This window comes from Corvus kubaryi, unplaced genomic scaffold, assembly GCF_017639235.1.
Source record: "Corvus kubaryi isolate FWS band 111438036 unplaced genomic scaffold, C.kubaryi_AGA036_p1.0 37392, whole genome shotgun sequence".
In the NCBI taxonomy this organism is placed as follows: Eukaryota; Metazoa; Chordata; class Aves; order Passeriformes; family Corvidae; genus Corvus; species Corvus kubaryi.
Window position 1 is genome coordinate 8068488 of NW_024581131.1, and position 20025 is coordinate 8088512.

The window sequence follows — 20025 nt, forward strand, 5'->3', positions numbered from 1 at the left end:
TTGTAGGAGCTTCCTTGTTTACTGCTTTTATTCCAACTGTCTTAAAGTAGTCTTTCTCACTTGCCACAGAGCATGTACGTATTGGGAAGTTTGAATTCCTTACACGTCTTAGGTTGCTTATTTTCTCTAAAATTCGTGTTTCAACTCTTCAAGAATTAAAAAAGGAGGAATAATCAGAAAGGGGAGAATTAAATGTACTCATTTATAAATATTGAGTGGCTACAAAAACCTAATGTGTTTATCTCCAAACCCAAAAGATGGTATTTTTACTGGAAGCCTTTCAGTCCAGCTTTTCATCTAACAATGCTCTTTTCAAAGACTTCCTACAGAAGCTAAGTGAACTTGTATTGTTCTGGTTTCAAATGTCAATGAAAAATGCACATCAGGAGACTCTTACGTGGAATCGTAACTGATGGTTGAAAAGTTTTCACATTCAAGTCAGACTAAACTGGCTTTTGTTAAACTGGCGATGTCTGTAGGTAAAAACCCTGTGTTTATCTAGACTGTAAGGAATTAAATTAAAATAGAAGGAAAAGTTAAGGGTTTTCTTTTCTTTTGTCAGATTGGTGTCGTTGGCATCTGTGTGTCAAACAAGTTTTGATCCATGTGGGTCTCCTCCCATATCTGCCTGGGTTGGAATTTCTAATTGCTAGTCAGAGCTTCCTTTTCAGCCTGTTTTTTTGTATGTAAGTGTTAATGAAAAACATGTTTCCCTTGGGTAGGTGAAGTATTTTGAATTGACCTATCCTAAATTAGATGCTATTCACAGTTGCTCCCAAATTTAAAATATCAATAAATATTTTAAGTTGTAAAAAGCCTTAAACTTTTCTGAAACTTAGCAGTGGTGTTAGTGCATGAGAAATTATTTGAAGAAATTGAAAAAGGGATGAAAACTCCTAAGATTTTCATTATTATAGAAATTAGTTGAAAAATGGTAACAAATATTGAGGTTAATTTAAAGGATAAAGTGGGATTGTACTTGTGATCTAATATGTTTTATTAGTTTTGTTCTTCAGATAAAATACATTTTTTTTAGCAGAGTACTCTGAGTTACTGATCCTAAAATTCTGCCTTATTAGCAAAATTTTCCTTCTAGGGAATACATTTGTTTTTTAACCTGATGTACAGGATTTTTCTGCATGTGTTTGAAGTCTAGTTATGAATTTTGCTTCTCTTTATGGAATGTACATAGAGAGAATCAGTGTGTTAGGCATATGTGCACTCATGTTCTTTATTGAAATTTGTTCCTAATGAACTTCATGATGGTTTTTCAGCACCTAACTGGTCAGCGAATTTCGATGTACCCATGGAGACTGCACATGGTGCCAGTCTGGATTCTGTTGGCTCTGCTGTGTGGAGTACTGAAGCACCTGTGCCAGCTAAAGAAACTGGCTGGGCTTCCTTTTCTGACTTCACATCCTCTTTGAGGTAAGGATGTCAGTTATTCACGGTGAGTTTGGTTTTCTTGGTGTGTCCATCTCTACACAAGCCTGTGTTGCTGGTGTTCTGGTGAAATACAAGGTGTATGTAAAGTGTCTGAAGAGTCCCATGCGTTCCAATGGCATGTGTTTGTATGAACTCCCTTTCCAGGATGGGTGGGTACTAGTGTCATTGTTCTTAAGAGTTTTTATGAGCATCCGGGTCCTTTCATATTGGTCTCTGACCAAAATTTGGGCTGTAATTTTTTTATTATTTATTTTTTAGTGTAGACTGAACTCAGTGAACTGTTGAATGTAAAGGTTACAAAAATAGTTGAAGATGTGGATGCTATTCTGTGGATGTTATAAAACAAATAGGTTGGGGATTTTTTTTTTTCTTTTTTTTTTTTTTTAATTTCGTATAGTTATGCAGCTGTGATAACTAGGTTAAGCAGTTCTGCACTATTTTGAGAACATCCAAGATATTGCTGGTTTTTTTTGGATTGAACTCTACACTCAGCTGAAGTCATGTATGTACCTAATCAAATAGATGTAAATTTTGAGTTGCCAAATACTGGCGGTTAAGAGCTGATTCCTTCTCATATTAGAAGACTGCTTTTATACATTTGGCTTTTGACTTTCTGTCTGGGCATTAAAACAGCTCAGATATAAAAGTATTATTTTTTCTAACATACAACAGTGTTGTTTCAAGATTGAGGCAGGTAAATTGATAATCAGATTACGGGCCTAGAAAATGAAGACTTGGAGTTGCCACATTACTGTATAGAAGAGACACTCTGTGAATGGTGAGACTTTTTTCAAGTGGGCAGATCTTGTTGTCTGAGTTCCTTTAGAATGAAAAACTTGTAGCTGTACAGTATATAAGTAGTGAAATCACTTTTGTAGTGGTTGATGACTGCATTGGCAGTCTCAACAGAGAGCTATCCAGTTCAAAAAATGCATTTAGAAAATTTGTTAAAAATATTTGGAAACACTGCAAGGAGCTGGTGATTACCTGTAGGCCTTACTTACCAGGGACATGTCCACTACTACTTGTAGTGTAACAAAATCAAACAAGTGAAAATAAAATGACCATCAAACATCCTCAGCTCTGTTCTGGTGCATTTTGCATTACTAAATGTCCATTTAACATGTTTTTCCAGGACTCTCAGAAACAGACTTCCTGTAATTCAGTTTCAGTATAGTTCTAGGCCTTATAGGTGTTTTAAGAACAATTCATTTTGCTATTCAGAAATGTTTCTAAAGTTCTTTTATTCTACTTGAAGCTCAAAAGACTCCTTAAGAAGTAATTCTCCTGTGGAAATGGAAACAAACACAGATCCAGGTGATCCCTTGAGTGCAAATGCAACTACTCTTACAACACAGTTAGAGAGTAAGTAAACTGCATTCACAAATGCAAATGGCTTGATTGTAGGAGTTGTACATAAGAAAAATCTCCATGAACCTTAGTTTTAGTTTTCCAGAGACTCTTCTCTGGCTCTGCTGCTGTTCTACCAGGTAAGAAAAGTGGTCAAAGAATTTCTAAACTATTTTAGTTAGTTTCCCATTTAAAACAAGAGCCAGTGTTACTATTGCCTCTAAGAAGTCTGCAGATCATGAACAGCAAAGCATTACAAAGAAACAAAGTGTGTTCTGTTAGAGAATCCTCTCACCTGTGTCAGCATTTAGCTGAGCTGATGCCCATAAAGAATGGTAGGTTCCTGTCTTGTCCTATGTGGCAATAGGCCAGTAGCCTCAATGTGTTCAAACTTCTCCTTCCTGCTCATGCCTTTCTAAGCCACCTTCACTATGCACGCGCTAATTGTTTGTTCTACATGCATGAACTGGTTAAAAGGACGAAAGTATTTTAATGAGCTTTTTTTGTATCTGTTATTACCAGACAGAGCAAGAAGTGCAGGTGAGAAGTCCAGGCAGACTGGACATCCCAGAGGTTTGTCAGTACTCGGAAACTTAGTGTCAAATTTGTACTGTGTAGACTTGTCATGGATTTGACTGTACAGAAGAATAATTCATCACTGTAATCCTACTAAGGCCTTGTTTAGGCAAAACTGTTGCAGTAACCATTGTCAGTCAAAATGAAAAAAAAAGTTACAGACTGCGCCTTTTTCTTAAGCTATCTGTAAGTAATGCTCATGCTCTCTCTATATGTGGCACTTGCAGAAAGGTGGCATTCTCTGTAAGGAAGAATTCAAGAAGTATGCAAAACTGCAGAAATACTGTTCTTGTTATATTGGCTTATGTGCTTGCACATGAAATAGAAACATAACCGGCCATGTGCTAAATTGCTTCTATTTCTACTTGTAGCCCCAGGAAGTGTTGCTATGGAGGCCAGCTCAGATGGAGAGGATGATGTGGAAAATGCAGACAAGGTGACTGAGACAGTCATGAATGGCAGCATGAAGGAGACACTGAGCCTAACTGTAGATGCTAAAACTGAAACCGCTGTTTTCAAAAGGTGAGAATGCCTATCTATTGTCTTCCCACCTTGTAAATAAAATGATGGAATGGTTGACGGAATGCTGTGTCATCAGAGAGTTCTTTTTAAGTGATAATTCCTGAGGCTTTAACTAGAGACTTTTCAAAGTAATTGTTTTGAATTTTTTCTTCAAGTTAGTTACTGTAACATGCCTTATCAAGCCTTAGTTTCAGTGGAAGACTTGACGCAGCTTCTGTCCCTGATGCGCATTATTGTGCATTTTTCATGTACGATTTTTTAACATTGCTCATCAAAACTAAGCTTTTAAAATTTTGCACAGAATTCTTAGAGTTGGATTGGAATTTCATTCTTCTCATCCAGGAGGATGGAAGACACAAGCTGAAGGCCAGCCAGGCACTGCTCTTGAGCGTAGCTCATCAGACACTTGGGGTGATCACTGTTGGTGGTATGCATGATGGTGTTAAATCTATCCTGGACTACAGGTGGCACATGGAATTCTAGAATAACTGGAAGAACAACTTCTTAATTTTGCTATTTTCTGATACAAAGATTCAGGAATAAGTGTCTTACAATATGGTCAAATTCTATATTATATGTATTGTGATCCTTTTATGAGAATAAAGCACATTTCAGTGTTGTCTACTCCATCCCATCTACTAAGATATTGTGATCTCAGATTTAATGATCATGTGTTTTTTATTTAGTATCAAATATTTTTGTAGGGAAACAAAGGCTGCAAACAGTCTGACCTGCAAAAACTTTGCCTTCTGTGAAGCTGGTGTGTCCTGCCTCCACCCTGATGTTTACAAATTGGAACATGCTGCTAGAGCATTTTGACATGCAACCCTCTTCTCATTCTTTTAGAATAACTTCCTAGTATCTGTCCCTATTCTAGCTTTAAATATTGAAAAGAAATTGTCAGTATGTGTTGAAAATTGCTTAAAAAAAACAACCCTGATTTCAGTATAAGAAACTTTTCCAGTGTTAGTCCTTACCTAATTGCCTGTTGTTTAAATTAGTTTGACTTCATCCTGTTAGTGGTAGGAGATAATTCCTGAGCCATCCAAAATGAACAGACCTTGAAAGCCAAACAGCTTTCTGTCACTCTTGCTTCCATCCTTTTGATTATCTGAGTGACTTAACTTCTGATGGTTTTCCAGCACAGAGGAGGGAAAATTTGTGACTGCACAGTGCTTCTAAATCAAATGGCTTTGATAGAGGAATGAACCAAAGCAGTTTAGAGAAGTGGGACTCTGTGCAGATTGATATGACATGAAGCCATCCATAGAGCATTGCTGATTTAGCAAATGATGTTTCTGCTCTGCAGTTTGTTCGGTCTTTTGCACAATGATTTTACATCGTCTTCACTCTTAGATGTTTACAAATTTGATTTAGTTATCCATGGTGTCTTTAAACTTCTCCTTAAACTACTAGTTTAGCTCACATGCACTTTCAAGTTGTGTGACTTGTCATACTGGTGCAAGAGCTAACATGAGGAGGCAGAATCTGGTGACAGTTCCTGCCTACCTTCATGGAATTACCTGCTGGAACTGTAGTTAAAAGGACATAGAGGTGCAAAGGAAGGCAATATTATAGAATTGCCCTAGTCAGAAGGGACGCTGAAAGTTTATCTGGTCCAAGCTTTTATGGGAAATAGAGCCCAGATGAGATTACCTGGCACTCTGTCCAATTGTATGTTGAAAACTTCTAGTCATAGGGACTCTGGGATCTTGATTTGGAAGGGAAATGTTGAAGAAACATACAAGGGGGCTCAGAGATGAGGTCTTAAATGTAGAGACTGTTCTGCTCTGATAGAGATGTGCAACTTCATAATGAGTCAATGCTCAAGTGGCATTTTTAAAACCAGCTTGTTGGGAAAAGGTCTAAATTAAGGGACAGTTAGAGTAGTGAGAGAAAGTCCTACTCTGACCTGTTTGCCTTTCAAAGTGGATGCTTCCAGACATCAGCTTTATCTAGGTTTCTGTCAACAGAAAAATTGATGGTGTCGAAGTCAGCATTGAGGGGATTTATAAGCACAGTAGTTAATTTGTGGAAAGCTACAAAGGACAAAAACGTGATTTCTGAACTTAGTTCAGAGTGGAGAATAAGAAGGAAGAATGCTAGCAGAGACTGCCTCTTTAAAAAAATAAATAAACCAAGGACACCACTTCTGATGGTGATGGTGACAAATATTTTATTTGGAAGGAATGCAAAGACTATCAACGCAAATGAGATGGGGAGATTAGATGGGGAAAACTTGATGAGAGATTGCAATGCAAAAGACAGTATTTTTGCAGGCTCTGCAGGATAGAAGGAGAAAAGAGAAGGATTCATTGAAATTTAAAGGATCCATGGAAAGGAGAACTGTGAGAATAGGAAGAAAACCAGCAGAGGAGATTGGCACTTCTTGAATAAATAGATTTGTTGCCACAGAGGTATAAGATTGATGTTTGTCTACTTCAGAGCTACTTTATAACTATCTCTTGCAGGTATATACGCTCAAATTTGTATTTTAGTGCACTGATAATGGTGTGACTGAGGTGGAAGAGGGTGGAATAGAGAGGCAGAAAAGTTTGGGTTTAGAGGCAAACCAGAAGATTTGTTTGCTAATGACTTTTGAGGCTGCCTGGTTACATGTACTGTCTTATATAGTGTGCGTGTACAGCTTTTTCACTGAACTTTGTTTGATTTTGTCTACAAGAGGAAGTTTGTGAAGTAGCTGCAGTCTTTGTACTCCATAAACCATACATAGTATTCACTGTGGAGTTACTAGGGAGTTTATTATGCAAGATAGTGATGAGTTAATGATTTTGCTGATATGTTTCATGGACAGACTTTATTAATGCCAGTTTCTGAGGGAATCTTGAATTTCTTTTATACTTTCTTCCATTTTTGCATACTTCTGGCTTCAGAGTGTTGAAATCCTATCGGTATGTATAGTAAAGGATTGTGACTGTGATTGTTATCACTTCAGGCATCACATACATTCCTTTTTTCCTTTCTGATCTTATTTGCAATCACTGTGTTTCTTGCCCTTTTATCCAGTAAAGTTTTAATGGATGTAAACACCAGCGCATCATTAGGTGTTTGTAAAGTCTAGAGCCATGTGCTTGATCTTCATGTTGCAATCATAACTTAAAATCCATTTGCATGTGAAATATGGACCTGTCTCAGTTTTCTTCTGTTGCCTGAAATTCCCTATAAATAAATTTAAAAGTTAAATACATTAAATAACTTTTTGCCTTTGTTTTCTTTTGTTTTTTAAGTGAGGAAGGAAAATTGACTACCTCGCAGGATCCTTCTTGTAAATATGTAGTAGAAGAGAATACAGAGGTTGCAGAAGAGGTCCCTTCAGGTCTTCAGCATACTAACAGCAATCCAGAGCAGAGGTAACTGCATTCAAGGATGCTTTCAATTCTCTAAATAGCAGGCTGTGTGTTTTTTTTAATAGGTTTGATCTAAAGAGATTGAGTTTAGTTTGATCTAAAAATGTGCTTGCGTTTATTTTATTAAATTCTTACAAGTTGAGTTTTCTGTTGATTCTAAGACTCTTGAGTCATCAAAAATCTATTTTTTTTGCAGAGAGTTGTAAATATCCCCATTCTGTTTTGTGACAATATGTTGCCAAGTTAGAATAGTGAATTGATGCGCAGAACTCTACTGCATGTTCTGATTATACTGTATGTAGACTAAAAAGATGTAAGCATGTTTCACAAATACAGATTCTGGTTTTTAAGACTTGTTTATGAGCCAGTATTTAATCAGCTCCTTTCTTTTAACTTTCTTCTCTGCATAAATCTCAAATTTGATCAAGAAGGGGATTCTAATCAGAAAATACTTAAAGTGGGAAACCCAAAAACTCTTTCACAGCCTCTCCTAGAGATACTGTCTTTATCTAGATGACAATATTTTTTTGATGCTCATAAGCATTAAATTGTCGGGAAGAAGTCCTTGGGTACTAGGTGATTACCTGTTGAGTAAAGATGCTTGTCTGAACCAATAGAGGGCTGTCAGAGCTAGCAGTTCGCTAGATTGCTTCTGAGTTGTGGGAAATATCAAGGAACTCCTTTCGTTGAATCCTGCTGGCTTCAGCAAATCTCAGGACTTTCTCTAAAGGTGGCTGTCACAGTAGATCCTCATAAGTACAGGATAAATACCAAGATAAACATAATGGTGCTTTTGGGGCTCCATGTATGTATGACTAGTGGAAGGAGTCCCCTAGGTTGGTCTCTGGCTGGTGGCTAGCAGGAATAATCTCTGCTAGGAGCCCTGTTATGTCATGGACTTTTTTCTGGTTAATAAGTGAGTGACGGTTGTGCAGACTGTCACACTTCCTGTCCATGCAGCATTTGTTTCTTATCTTCCAGGTTTCTCTAAAAAATGTTTGCCTTTGTCTAGTGCTGTCTGTCTTTTCTCTAATGTTTACGTATGTTTTTTAAAAAGTGTTTTTAGAGCTTAGCAGCCAAAGACTTAGCTAGGGGGCTCCTGCTGGTCATGTGCATGTAGAGCACGGACCCCAGAGTGGCTTCTCTGTGATGTCCACCATCAGAGAACAGGAGTTACAGGTAACTTTCCTCATCTGTAGTTTCAAGCAGTATTTGCATTCTTTTAGAGAATCTTCAGATGTATTCCATGGACTTGCACTGAATGGAAGTTGAGATTTTTTTGCCTCTGTTGCTTGCATATTTTTAATGTCCTTATGCATTGGTTTGATCTCTTCATGCTAGTCTAGAGCAATTAAGCCCATGTTTATACTAAACTCCATCTAGAAATGTATATACCGTTACTGTTTTCACTCTGGAAGGTTTGCTCTCCATTTTCCTCCATACTTCATGAATGTTTCATCCCAATGGACTGACATTCGAAGTGTTTGTGAAAGGCTGTTTGTAGATTAGATTAGTAACTAAAGCAGTCTTTTAAGACGCTGTTGTTTTTCCTGTTGTGTCTTAGCTGCTGGCTTTCCAGTGCAACCTTAAATACTCCCAGTATCACATTTTGCCTCACAGAATAAGATTTGGATAAGTATCAGAAATGTGCTCTTTATTAGTAATTCTCTGACATACCACATCTCTAGAGATCACTTAGTATCTCAGTTAATGAAGATCACGCATTCTTCAGTGGTGTGCTCAGTTAATTGAGTGCTACGCTTAATTAGGAAACAAGGACTCCAGAAATGCTGGACTGCAGAAGATAATTGGGATGAGCATGTTCTTAGCACGTTTCCTTCCTTCAGTTCACAGGTTGTGCTATGCAGGATCTGGGGCTGCTGGTTTTTGGTTTGGTTTTTATTGCACCTACCTGAATTTGCTTTGAATCTTTCCTGTATATTTACATTTGGTTTTTTTGGCCTCTTAGGACTGATCAACACACCCATTTAGGAGAGGCAGCTGTTAATGGCCCTGTATGATATGTGATGTCTACTACCTTGGCTGAAGAGAAAGAACTGATGTCCAGGTGTTTGAGTGTTTCTTGAGGATATCATCTAGACCCTGTTGAAGCCAGTCGCTGCTGCACTAATTTCGCAAGGAATCAGGACCAGCAACATTTATATTCTAGATTTTAAGACATTGTACAGAAATTCATAAGTGTAAAAATATTGCACATTGAGAAATACCAATAATTTTTGCGTATGTTTATATTGTATTGTTCTAAATAATGGGGGCCTGTGAAATAAGATCCTGCTACCCATGTAATGATGACAGTAGTGTTACTATAGTTAAAATGGCTGTAAGAATAGTTTTATAAAAAAGTGAATACAAAAATCTAATGTATTTGAGACATAACTATTTGACGATTAGTGTGACCAAAGTATTTAGCAGTTTTCTTACATTTTTCACCTTGTAAAAAAGAAAAAGAAAATTCATGTTTTTTCTGAAACTGAAATGCCCTATAAATGTTATTTTGGTTGTTTTAGCTTACAAAAGTGATTTAAATAAGAATTTTTTGGTGTTCAACATTTTACAACAGGTTTTTTAATTGGTAATTGTTTTCTGTATTGTTCAAAACAGATCAAAAAATGTAAGTCTATTGGTAGAGATTTAAGTATTTATTGCAACAGCTTAGTTGACAAATTGATGTTACTGTAAAGCCATATGTTCTGTTAAGTCTAGTTTGCTTGAAACAATACCTTCCAGGTGAAACACTAGAATATTTGGAGTGCACATGGCTTGTTGTGTTTAAGTGGTTCACCTGCCTTCTAAACAGTTCACCAAGATTTAGTTTAATACCAAGCATTATACAATGGAACATTTCAGAACAATCTGCGTATTTAAAACGCTATAATCCTTTTAGACAAGTCAAGTAAAAGAAATGCCCGTGCTGCTAATGTAATTACAGTACATGCATTTTAAAAGTAAATAGTGTTTTTAATACAAATTTTGGCAGCAGAGCATGTTAATTGTTAATTTCACTGTACTGATCTGTGTGAGGCTTTCATTTGTATGTTCTAAGCCAGTTTTTTCACAGCTGGTTTGTGTATATATATAGTGATTATGGAAACTAATTCTGTGTAATTTATAATTTTCTATGTCAGTGTAAAATTCCAACAGCCTTCTCAAACAAACAGAAGCAATATACTGTATATTGCCACATTGTCTGGTGAAAGGGTTAAAATACTCCTGCACTTTTAGACGCAAAACCATTTTTGTTTCTGTAATAGTTATATTCATTTATTTTTTACATCATTTGTTTTCCTGACCAGTATTTAAAGCCAAAAGGATATTCTAAACAATGGCCAATGATTTATTCTAGAAGGCGTCCCAAGCAACGTGCCTAAACATTACATTGCATACAGAAATAAAAAACCCACATGTATGTCACTGCCCTTATTGCTTTCTCTTTTGCATTTTCTGCAACGTTCAGTGCACTTGTCCGTGGAAATTTTTGCAAATTGATCAGTTGTGTGAAAATGAAGGGGTAAAACCACAATATCATAGGAATTGGTAACTATGGTTGCCCTTTTATTATACATTATAAGTGATGGGATCCAGTCAGTTTCTAAGTTTTCTGTCTCAGTTCAAAATTACTTTCAGATCAGCTTGACCAAAACTATTTTGTGTGTTAGCTTTAAGGTTGGCAGCTGTCCTCAGTTTCTGATCTGTTACTGAAAAAGCAGCTTTGGAAACAAAACTGCTCATTTTGACACATGAATTGCAGTCAAGCAGAAATTCCAAATGCAGGCAAGCAGCAAGCTGGTTTGCATAAGTTTGATGCTTGTAAGGAGCGTGAATCCTTTCCAGCGGAGCCATTTGTCACTTGCTGAAAAGTTGATTTATCTAGCTCTGTAGCCATGAAAACTGGAGAACACAGTAGTTGAAGTTCAGTCTGGGCCCTGTTGCCTTCAGTTCAGCAAAGTTATGTCCTTGTCCTTCTGTTTGTGATCTGTCCTATCAGTCCACTGTTTTGAGGAAGTGTAGGGTGTGTTTTACCCACTCACTATTGCTTGCACAAGGAATCCTGAACTTGAAAGCATTGGAGGTGTGGTTGGGGTGGGGGGGGAGGGGCGTGTATGGGTGTGTGTAAACACGCCTCTTTTGCTGTCTTTTATCAACACTGCTGCTGATACGCTGCTCATGTAGCCTTACAAATGTTTGAACGTACTGGGAGAATCCTGAACAGCTGTTACCCAACCTATTTAATCAGATTTGACTTGCATGCAATGGAATTTGAGTCTTCTTTATGAACAGGTATTTTAATGCATTTTGCAGCATGGACTAAAGTCTAATAACTTGTACAGGTTTGAGTTCCTACAGTATTTTTAGCAGCAATAAGGATGAAAATGCCTTGAAAGGCTTGTCCACTGCCACATTCCACAGTGCTCTTTGAAATGACTAGAGGCTCAGTCACTTGAAACTGAGGAATATTTATGTCAGTTGATGTCAGTGGGCAGTGGATTTAACCCTTGGGATTTCTCTGGTAAAGGATTTTTACTCAAGCAACAGACTGTTTCAAAACTTGCTAGACAAGTAATATCTGTAGTAGCTCATTGCCTCTTCCCAGCTGGCAGAGTGGATGAATCATGCCTTCTTGACCAGTGAAACCATTATTTTTAAGTGTAAGCCCTGTATGAGTTTTATAGCAAGATTATTCTAAAAGCATAAGTCATCATCTTGACTAACATTGCTATTAGTTTGCTGAAAAGATAACAGGATAGTGGAAACAATCTCATTATGTCATTGTACATGGAATCCCGTGTGACCATGCTCTTGAGTGGGGTCTACATTTTTGCACCTATTAAACCTTGTATCTACCTCTTGAAAACAGTGAGTTCTGTGTTGTCATCTGCATACTTCTGTGGAAACTTACTGTGACATTCATTCTTTGTGTGAAATCCATTGAGGAGAATTGTGAGGAAGATGAATCAGGTTCTTACTGTCTGTCATTATAAACTTACCTTTCTGTTCAAATTAGTGTTAATTTCCTCGGAGATTTTGTTTTCTGACATATGTCTCATACAGTTACATCAGGAAGTACTTACTGTATATAACTGGCTCTATTAATAGACTTAATCACTTCTGACTGTCTCAGAATAAATAGTGCTTTCTCCAGTGTAGTATAAGTGCTTTGAGTTTCATTATGAAAGTGTCTGTATTGCCTCCCAAACCAGGATGGAAAATGGCTGTTACTGCGGCAGCAAAACGCCCTTTTTGGTAAAGTTCTTAACATCTGTCTTTTAGTTTCTGCATCTTCCTATTCCATTATTGTTTGAGAATGGAAGGAGATGAAGACAGTAAAATTAAAATAAAAAATACTCTTATTGTAAAGATAGGCATTTTTCTGTCTCCTTTAGGTAGGACAGAACATTTTTTGGACTTGCTCAGACCTTGTTCTGCTATTTGTTTCAAATTGTGATTTGTCCTGTGTTTAGTCTTGATTAATGACTTGTGTCTAATCACACTTCCAATGATATCCAAAGGAAATCTGTGTGCTTCTTAATGTGCTGCCACAAGCTAAAGCACTAACAAGACCCAGACTTTGCCTTGTGTTTTGCTGATGGCATTTTTCCGAATTCTTTTTTAGGTGAGTCTGGGCTTAGTGTTTGTGTACTTTTTATTGAGGAGGGGAACTTTTTCTGTATTTCTGTCTTCTCTAAGTCACTAAGTACCTTGCAAAGTGAGGTGGGATTCCCTTTATCTTTCTGGTCATAGCTTAAATACTGTAATTCTGATTCTAGGGCCTTGTTCTGGATTTGAGTTGTGTATGGTGTGGGTGCTTTCCTGTGATCTGTGTTTTCTGTGTCTCAAATGATGATTCTGAAGACTGTAATTTAGATCATGATTATCTGTTGTATACAGCCTCCCAGAGTAAGAAAGTTACACCTTGCCTTGTATAGATTGTGTATAGGTTGTATAGATTTTGTCGCTCATGTCTCCTGAGATTTAATGCTTACCCATTCGCACAAGGAAAGTTTATCTGGTTTTCTCACTACTTTGATCTGTGGATGATATTTAGGTAGATGGGTGTTTGATTCTCAAGAGTCTAATAGACATCACTTTTTCAGATGGAACCTGGACCTGTTACGGATCAGTTAGGTTTGCTTTTAAACTCCACTATGTGCCACACTTACTACTTTCTTACCTGGGAGGGGTTCTTCCATTCCTGTTATGTACACCAGTTATCTATCAAAGGTTGTCACAATTTCATCCTGGGTAATACACTAACCTGGCTCTTCTGCCAGGGCACTGAAGCCTGACTGCAGACATTGCAAATAAAACCTGCTTTTCCTTACATCAAACAGAATTGAGTGTTTGGGAAATCCCTCTGCTATTTTTTCAAATGAAAGATAAAAATTGTTGACTGTCTTCTACTGACTCTCACATCAGACAGAGGCACAACGTTGCTAAGATAAGCTAAGACTGCTAAAACTCCAGTGACCTTGTTTCTGTTGTTGGGAGTTCTCCAAAGCACTTTTTCTCCTATATGTTTATAGAAACAATTGTTAATGCTGTATTTGTTAAAAAGGATTGTTTTTCTTGAGTCACTGCTAAACTTAAAATTCTGAGATGTGCTTTCAGATGAGAAGGGCTCTGCTTTGGAATGAGCTATAGTGGACTGTGCATATTGGCAGACAAGGTAGTAACAAGGAACTGTGAGATATTCATAGGACTGTAGGGCCCTACTGTTTCTCTCTAGTTCCTTCAGAATAAAGTAGCTTGAAAAGATACAAGGGCTGACAAAATGTGCCACTTTCCTTTTAATGCTGGTACTTTGCTTGTCTAGTTTGAAATACTCCAAAGACAAATCTCTGAACTTGGAAAGTGGTGGGTGACTCCCTGGTAAGTAAATTGTTTCAAGCTTTAGTTACACAATTCATATGGAATTCATACTTACTTCTATGTACAAGCAGTTCAAATAATTTTTAACTAAACTATTTAAATAAATATCTATAGATTCACGCCTGTGTGCATGCACATCAGTGTGTGGGATATATTCTCTTAACATGGCTGGTGCAGTGCCAGTGGTGCATTTCCGAAGTGCACTGAACTGTGGAATACCAGGAAGAACAAAGAGATACTTGTGCACAGGTTACAGCCCATTCTGAAGCATTTCAGGCTTGTGTCTCTGTGTGTGCAGACATTGTCAGTGGTCTCTTCACAGCCTGAAGGTATCTTGATGGGAGGAGGTACTGTTGCCTCTGGTGTCTGAGGCAAACTTCAGCTTTTGTCAGATGATTTCTCTGATGCTCTCTTAGTCCAGCTGCTTGATAATATTTGAGCCTGTGGTAAGGCATATCCAACTGGGAGTCTCTTTCACGATCTCAATTATGATCTAGAATGGAATAACTCAGGAAGGGACTTGGATTGCAAAACTAAGTGCAGGGCAAGGGTTATGTTAAGCATGAATTTGTACATGTGCATGCTTGGTGCTCTTCCATCTGGGCTGTTCTCCAATATCCTTTTTTGTCATATGAGAAGGTATCGACTATGTGTAAAATGACTAACCAGTTCCTTCAGTGAGAGAAGTAGATGCTACTTCCGGATATGTTTTTGTGCCAAGTGTCTGAAAAGGCATAAAGAAAGAGATGGTGGTGTAGTGTGACACTTGTACAGAAACTCGATCATCTCGTCACACTAAAATATTTATTGGGAGCAAGAAGTCTTCGTGTTCACAAGTGTGCAAAAAGGTTATAGGTAGGCAACCCTCAAATGGAAAGGTGATTGCTTTCAAGTATCAAGATACTGGCTTGAAAGAAATAAAGCAGGGAAATGGGAAAGCCTTGAATGCAGGGGAAGGCAGTTTGAAGTTCTTAATCTCAGGCAAGGTCTCGTTTCACTTTTTGGTCATTGCAATGCTTCAGTGAGCTAGAAAAAGGTGAAATCTTTCTGGCTGGCTATCTGCCTATGAAATGATGGATTGCTCTAAACAGGAATCCTCAAATGGCCTTGGGCTCCTGGGAGAATTCTTTTTCATAGTTCATGGCAGTGATGCCTGTGGCATGTTATTCATGACGGGAAAAAATTTTAAGTTGTGAGTTGCAATAGGAGGAAAAAATACGCACTAATGAAATCATCTGAATAAGTTGATTGAAGTCAGAATTTATGCTCATGGTGTGGCTGTGTGTTATGTAGTGACATCTGACCCTCTGGAATGTGAGGATTCAGAAACTTGAATGATTGCTGCTGCTAGACAAAATTAGAAGGCTTTGTGTTAACATCACTTGTCTTATGAAACCTTCCTCTGTCTAAACTTGGTCTGAGGCCTGTGAATTTAGTCTTCATTTCCTCATAAAAGCTATGACTGATAAAAGATATGATGGCATTTGAAAGAGCAACTAGTTCATTTTTAAGATTATTTTTTGTGACTATCTTAATGTCCAGCCATGGGTGTCATCAAGGTATCCCACAGGCACTTACCTGACTGTAGGACTTAGTATGGCCAGCTTTGATACAAAACAGTATTTCACTGCTTGAATACTGCTATCTCTGACAATCTTCATTGTATGTTTTTATGACAAAAAGTCTTCTTTGACCTCAGAGCAGAAAGGGTAATGGAGCAAGAATGACTTGTTTATAAACAATGTACGGCCTTGGTATGTGCTACAAACCTCTAAGAATGTCTTAGAAACTCAAAAATAAGCATAAAGTTTTCTATTAGCTACAGCTTTCTGTTGAGGAGAAATAAAGGTAGCGAGGCTTACTGCTAAGCTGACAGGCATTTATTAGGTGTTCAGTTTACTGACTGTGTCTGAGTCACTCTCTGCTGCTGCCATAGCAGCTTCTGTGGTGGCTGAGGATGGAACTGATGAAATCCTGCAGTAATAATACTTGAACTTTGAAACAAACCACCCTTAGTTTAAGAAGCAAAGGGGAGAGCAGAATCCATGTCAGTACTTCCCAATCCTTTTCATTAGAAGAGGCTTGTATCCTTTTTCTCCAAGTGCTTTATCAGGATAATTTCTTGCAGAAATCAAGGAAGAGGAACCAGTGCTAGAGATGGGGTTTTTTTCTACAGTCAAAGGATGAAAATAACAAATAGGGTGACAGATAGATGTCTGCAGGTTTTGAATTATTTACCGGAAGCTCTTCCTTACTCTACATTAAGAATGCGGGCAGTATTGCATTTGTCATTCCCTTTTGCCTGATGTCTCACGGAAGATTTCACAGAACAATTTGGGATTGTGGAAAGATAGAATGAACAGTTACCAGGACTGCAAAACCCACACATACTCAAGACATAGGTGTTTATGAAGTAAAAGTTCCTTTTTCATAGACGTTACAAGTTAAATAGATGTGATGGCTGCTAAGTAAAAGCTGAAAGGTAATTAAATATATCTCTTATACAAATCTTCGTAACAAAGACTAGAATTTCACTTCATTCTAGATCAGCTTGAACTCTGGGTCTGTCACATGCTCTGTGGAAAGCTCAGTTTAACTTGACTTCATACAGCATAATTACAGATCACTGATGCTTAAATTCTTACTCTGTTTATCCTCCCTGCCCTCACACTTCTTGAGAAATGACAAAATGTTAGAATTCCAAATACGATGTATTTTTCCTCCATGGGAGACTGAAGAAGACTAAAACCAAAATAATACTTACTAAAATGCTGGAATCAGGGAAGAATATGAAACAAAGAGACAGGAGAAGAAACTGAAGAAATGAAATGGTGAAGAAATGAAATGGTAAAGAAAAGAAGAAAAAGTTCTGAACTGAAGTGAAAACGACAGAAGTGCATGGGATGACATGAAGTGCAGGGAAATGGACTGAAGCTTGTGGAATGGATCCTCACTGAAATGACAAGATTTCATTTCTTTTCATGAAACGAAGAATTTATTTTCATATTAGGAAATGAAATCTTGAAATCAGAGAACAAAGTGTAACAGTCTGGAAAGTAGGTATGATCAAATGAAATGCAATTGGAAAAAGAAAAGAAAATCAGGAAACGGAGTGACTACATCAGAAAAGAGAGTGACTACAACTAAATGTACTGAGATGAAATGAGGGCCAGTGAAGAGGACTGAAACTTGCCAAAATTATACACATTGAAATCCTGAAATCTGTGAAGAAAGTGAAAGGAAGAGACAGGAGAAGAAATTGAAGGAATGAAATGGTAAAAAAAAGAAGACAAAATTCTGAACCGAAGTGAAAACAATAGAAGTGCATGGGATGACATGAAGTGCAGGGAAATGGACTGAAGCTTGTGGAATGGATCCTCACTGAAATTACAAGATTTTATTGCCTTTCATGAAATGAAGAATTTCCTTACATAACAGGAAATGAAACCTTGAAATCAGAGAACAAAGTGTAACAAACAGTCTGGAAAGTAGGTATGATCAAATGAAATGCAATTGAAAAAACTAAAGAAATCTGGAAATGGAGTGACTATGACCAAATATATGGAGATGAAGTGAGGATCAGTGAAAAGGAGCAAAACTTGCCAAAATTATTTACATTGCAGTCCTGAAATCATGGAACAAAGTGAAATGAAGAGAGAGGAGAAGAAGCTGAAGAAATGAATTTCAAAGAAAAAAAAGAAGATTCTGGACCCAAATGAAAGCAGTAGAAGCGAATGGGCTGACATGAAGTGGAGGGAAATGGACCGAAGCTTGCAGAATGTATTCTCATTGAAATTGCAAGATTTCATTTCCTCTCATGAAATGAAGAACTTTTTTTGGCTTGTGTGTTTGACTGCTTTTGTCTGACTGAGTCAGTCTGTGTCTGCCTGTGCCTGTGAGAGTGTTTGTGTTGAGTGGTTCTAACCTTGTGTGTTTGTTTTTTGCTGGTAAGTTTTTTCAACTAATTTTTAAAATTAGAATAAAAAAACAGCTGGGTTATTTTTTTTTGTTTTTCTCTCACCTGGGTTTTTTTCTCTTGTTCCTGGCCGGTCTGCCAGGTGATGTTCATTGCCAAGGTTTGGGTGCAGACCGTGCTGGGGCTGGGGTTTTTCAGGCAGGACGATTTGTTTTGAGGCTCCCAGGATCTGTGTCTCCATGGAGTGCTGTGAATGTGCGCTGATGGCCCGTGGTGGTGCGGAGTAACGGAGTGATTGACATGAGAGCGAAGGTGGGTTGGTATGTTAAGCTGAAGGAGGTGTGTGTGGTGGATGAGTGTTATGTTCTCTGTGGGCTTTTTTTTTGTTTTGGGTTTGCTGTAATAAAATTTATTAAATTTTCCAGGAATAGAAAAATGGTTATATTGTGTTGATGTGTATTTGGCTTGTATTGCTCTGTATTGTTCTGTATTTGCCGCCGCATTTCCATGTATCGCTCTGTAGGTAAATTGTACTTTTACCAGTGTGTATAGGGAGTGTATTTGTTACTTGTATTGCCTTCTGGTTGGGAATTGTATAGATTTCTTTAGAGAACTGAAGCAAATTCAGTATACACAGATAATGTTTTGCATTTTACTGCCTTGTGTTTGTGTACATTGTTGTTTCCGTGTGTTTTGCTGAAGTGTAAGTAAAGTAAGTAATAAAGTTGAATAAACCCTAATAAAGATAATCCACCCCCCAACTAAAGGTAACACCCCTACCCACCCCCTTTCTGGTTCCTGTCTTTCTTTGTTGTGGTTTAGTCATTTTTTGTCTCTTGTGTGTCCTCATTTACTTTCTATTTCTAACTTCATTTCTATTTCTGACTCTGTTTCTGTTTCTGACTCTGTTTTTCACTCTGTTTCTAACTCTGTTTCTCTGTTTCCTCACTCTTCTTTCTCTGTTTCTCACTGTATTTCTCTCTTTCTCACTTTATTTCTAAATAAAGTGAGAAAATAAGAAATGAAGTTTTTTTTCTCTCTAGCTTAAACTAAAAAACAGCAGTAGAAAGTTGCACCGCTCCTAAGGACTCCCTTTTAGCCCTCGCAGCAGCAGCAGGCAGCAATCCTCACAGCAGGACAAGACCACACCAAAAAGGGAGGGATGACAGCGACAGGCGGGAGAGTGACAGGTAGGGGTTGGCGGCTGAGCGGGACACAGCTGGAGTGAGGGGCACAGGACACAGGAGTAGGTATGGGTACAGATAGGGTACACTAGTTAGGGATCAGAGTAGGGTCAGGGTCCAGGCTCCAGAGCCTGGGGTCAAGGGTCAAACCTCAAAGGTCACAGGGTCAGAGGTCATGGGGTCGATGCCTGGGAGTCAAGGGCATGTCCCTTGCCCATTAGCACCCCTCTCCTCATACAGCCCTGTTCCTGCACACCATGCCCTCTGGCATGGACCCCCCTTCATGCTGCCCCCAGTGCTACTCCTAACACCACTCTCAGCAGCACCCGTAATGATGCCATTTTAGGATGACATGAAGTGCAGGCAAATGGACCAAAGCTTGCCGAATGGATCCTCACTGAAATCTTGAAATCAGAGGACAAAATGTAACAGTCTGGAAAGGAGATATGATCAAATGCCATTAAAAAAAAAAAGAAAATTTGGAAATGGAGTGACTACAACCTAATGGTTAGATTGGGATGAAATGAAGTGCAGTGAAAAGGACCGAAACTCTCCAAAATTATACTTCTTGAAAGCCGGGAAGAATGGTAAATGAAGAGACAGGAGGAGGAATTGAAGAAATGAAATGCTAAAAAAAGAAGAAAAAATTCTGAACTGAAGTGAAATCAATAAACTAGAGTGGGATGACATGAAGTTCAGTGGGACTTTGTACAGTTCAATTGGCTTAGATAGTAGCAGCCAATAGTTCAGAACCTTTGGAGCTGCACAGCCAAGT

General features: G+C 38.0%; 1 protein-coding gene across 9 annotated transcripts in view; it reads left to right on the plus strand.

Moving 5' to 3' along the window:
• Nucleotides 1–10703, plus strand: part of PPP6R3 (protein phosphatase 6 regulatory subunit 3) — a 51012-nt gene extending 40309 nt beyond the window's left edge. For 4 of the 9 annotated variants that reach the window (XM_042038791.1, XM_042038795.1, XM_042038793.1 and 1 more), the window contains 6 exons: nt 1275–1428; nt 2705–2811; nt 3744–3894; nt 6789–6806; nt 7143–7265; nt 9232–10703. In XM_042038791.1, coding sequence (XP_041894725.1) covers nt 1275–1428; nt 2705–2811; nt 3744–3894; nt 6789–6806; nt 7143–7265; nt 9232–9283 — 605 coding nt within the window. In that variant the 3' untranslated portion in view covers nt 9284–10703. The other 5 variants (XM_042038792.1, XM_042038796.1, XR_006017822.1 and 2 more) reach the window with 4 other exon arrangements.
• The last annotated feature ends 9322 nt before the right edge of the window (nt 10704–20025 follow it).